General features: G+C 59.8%; 1 protein-coding gene across 1 annotated transcript in view; it reads right to left on the bottom strand.

The window, feature by feature from the left end:
• Positions 1-1,206: 1,206 nt before the first annotated feature.
• Positions 1,207-1,987, bottom strand: part of KLHL18 (kelch-like family member 18) — a gene marked incomplete at both ends in the record, with an annotated part of 6,087 nt that continues 5,306 nt past the window's right edge. Inside the window, 2 exons of the mRNA XM_010156305.1 lie at positions 1,207-1,318; positions 1,615-1,719. Of these exons, the coding sequence (XP_010154607.1) occupies positions 1,207-1,318; positions 1,615-1,719 (217 nt within the window). The remainder of the gene's footprint in view (positions 1,319-1,614; positions 1,720-1,987) is intronic.

Raw genomic sequence — 1,987 nt, 5'->3', positions numbered from 1 at the left:
CTGGATCCAGCCCAGGATGGGGTTGGCTTTCTGGGCTGCCAGCGCACACGGCTGGATGTCCCCTCTCAGTCTACCTGCTTTCAGTTTAAACCCGTTACCTTAACAATTAACCCCATAATATTTCACAGTATGAAGTTTTCCTCACGTGTGCCCCACGGCAGGACCAGCCAGAGCTCTGTCAGATCCCAGAGCTGCCCACCCCTCGTGATTCCCCATTCTCTGACCCCAAACGAGACCCCCCCGCTCTCTTGTAGCCGTAACAGCCCCAACTTCCCAGTTTCTCAGGTCGGGACCACCACCCTGACCCAGTTCAAACCTACAGCCCGTGGCACAGGGTAGGTTTTATTCCCTTCCTTCCACGCAGGAACCTCTTCCGCTTGCGGAAAAGGCCGACATCTCCTCCCTGTGTACCTGCAGAAGGGTTTTCTGGCACCTCAAGGAGGGAAAAACCCACCCACCCGCTATCTGACATCCTCTGCGCTTCCAGGGAGACCATTACATGGACCCCTTCCGCAGGGGCTCCGGCACTGCTCCCGATTTGCCACGCCTGGATGAGGGGATTGGAGTTCCTGGCTCTGGGATCCTTCAGGCTGCAGCCAACAGCCAGGTCCTGCTCTGCCGAGCCAGTCAGAAATGGTTACTGCCGCTCCCAACAAGCCCCTTATTGCCCGTTTCTAAGGGCAGAGCGATGGGGACGGATCCGCTTCCGCTTTGTCTCTCCCCGTGTTCTCGCTCTGGGGCGGCCGAATGAGGATTTCCAGGCTTTTTGTTAGGGAAGAGGCAGAAAACCGCAGCGCAGGCGGGAGCGGGCAAGGTGCCCTCGCACCACCGAGTCCCCCCGCTGCGAAGCTCCGCTCTGCGCCGAGCCAAGAGCCCGATGCCCGGAATATTTCCGAGCTCAAAGGCACAGGGATGCAATGGGAAAGCAATTTAAGCTGAAGCGGGGAGAGGACCCAAGGCACCGGCTCGGTCCTTGGGGAACGAGAGCAGCACTTCCACTCGTTCCCAGTGGATACCTAACTCATTCCTTCCTGAGCAAGGAGCAGGGCCCGGGAGACGACAGGGTTGGGCGGCGCATTTTGGCATTTTGGGGGCGCAAATGGGGACACAGGGAAAGGGCCCGGAGCTTCCCAGCCCCCGCCTGACCTTTCGGCTGCCCTCAGGAGGTGAATTTTGGCACCGCACCCCCCGCCCCAGCAGACTTACGCTGTTGAAGATCTGCAGGCCGTCGTGCCCTCCCGACACGTAGATCCGGCCCTCGAAGACGGTGACTCCGGCGGCGCTGCGGTTGGAGCTCATGGGAGTCACCACCGTCCACCTTGCCGGGATAGGAGAGAGGTTAGCGACGCCTCCTGCGGCACACGCAGCCCACGGATTATTTCAACCCCATCGGATTCCCGGGGACCGGGTTCCAGGAACGCCCCTTTCAGTGCTTATTTGACTTAAGCCATGGTTTTTGCTCGTTGGCATCCCGGGATTCTGCTCCACTGCTGAGATATAAAGGTTTTTCCGCATCGTTCACTCTGTCCCTGTTACAGCCCGGATGCCCAGCGGTGCCACAGCATTCTCCAACCAGCAAACGGATAGAAAAGCTTTAGGACATGAAGCTCTTACTTGTTTGTTTCGGGAGAATAAGACTCCACGGAGTTGAGGGATGAGTTTCCATCGTATCCGCCGCATACATAGATCTGGCCGTCCAGCACCACCGTTCCCATTGCGCTGGAACGAAGAGCGGGATGCTCTGAGATGGCCGGAGGCGCTGCTACGCCGCCCATAACACGGCACATCGGCACGGCCTGCCACCCCCTCCCTCAGCCCCCCCGGACCTCCTCCTCCTCCCTCTCCAGGCTGCTCAGCCACATCGGAACTCCGGGTCTGACATTCAACGCCAACCGGATCCCGGGCTGGATCCAGAGCAGCGTGGCCAGGGGGGCGAGGGAGGGGATTCTGTCCCTCTGCTCCGCTCTGGGGAGACCCCCCTGAAGAT

Source organism: Eurypyga helias, unplaced genomic scaffold (assembly GCF_000690775.1).
Source record: "Eurypyga helias isolate BGI_N326 unplaced genomic scaffold, ASM69077v1 scaffold27577, whole genome shotgun sequence".
Classification (NCBI taxonomy): domain Eukaryota; kingdom Metazoa; phylum Chordata; class Aves; order Eurypygiformes; family Eurypygidae; genus Eurypyga; species Eurypyga helias.
The sequence above is the reverse complement of the archived record's forward strand: the minus strand, read 5'-3'. Positions and strand labels throughout refer to the sequence as shown.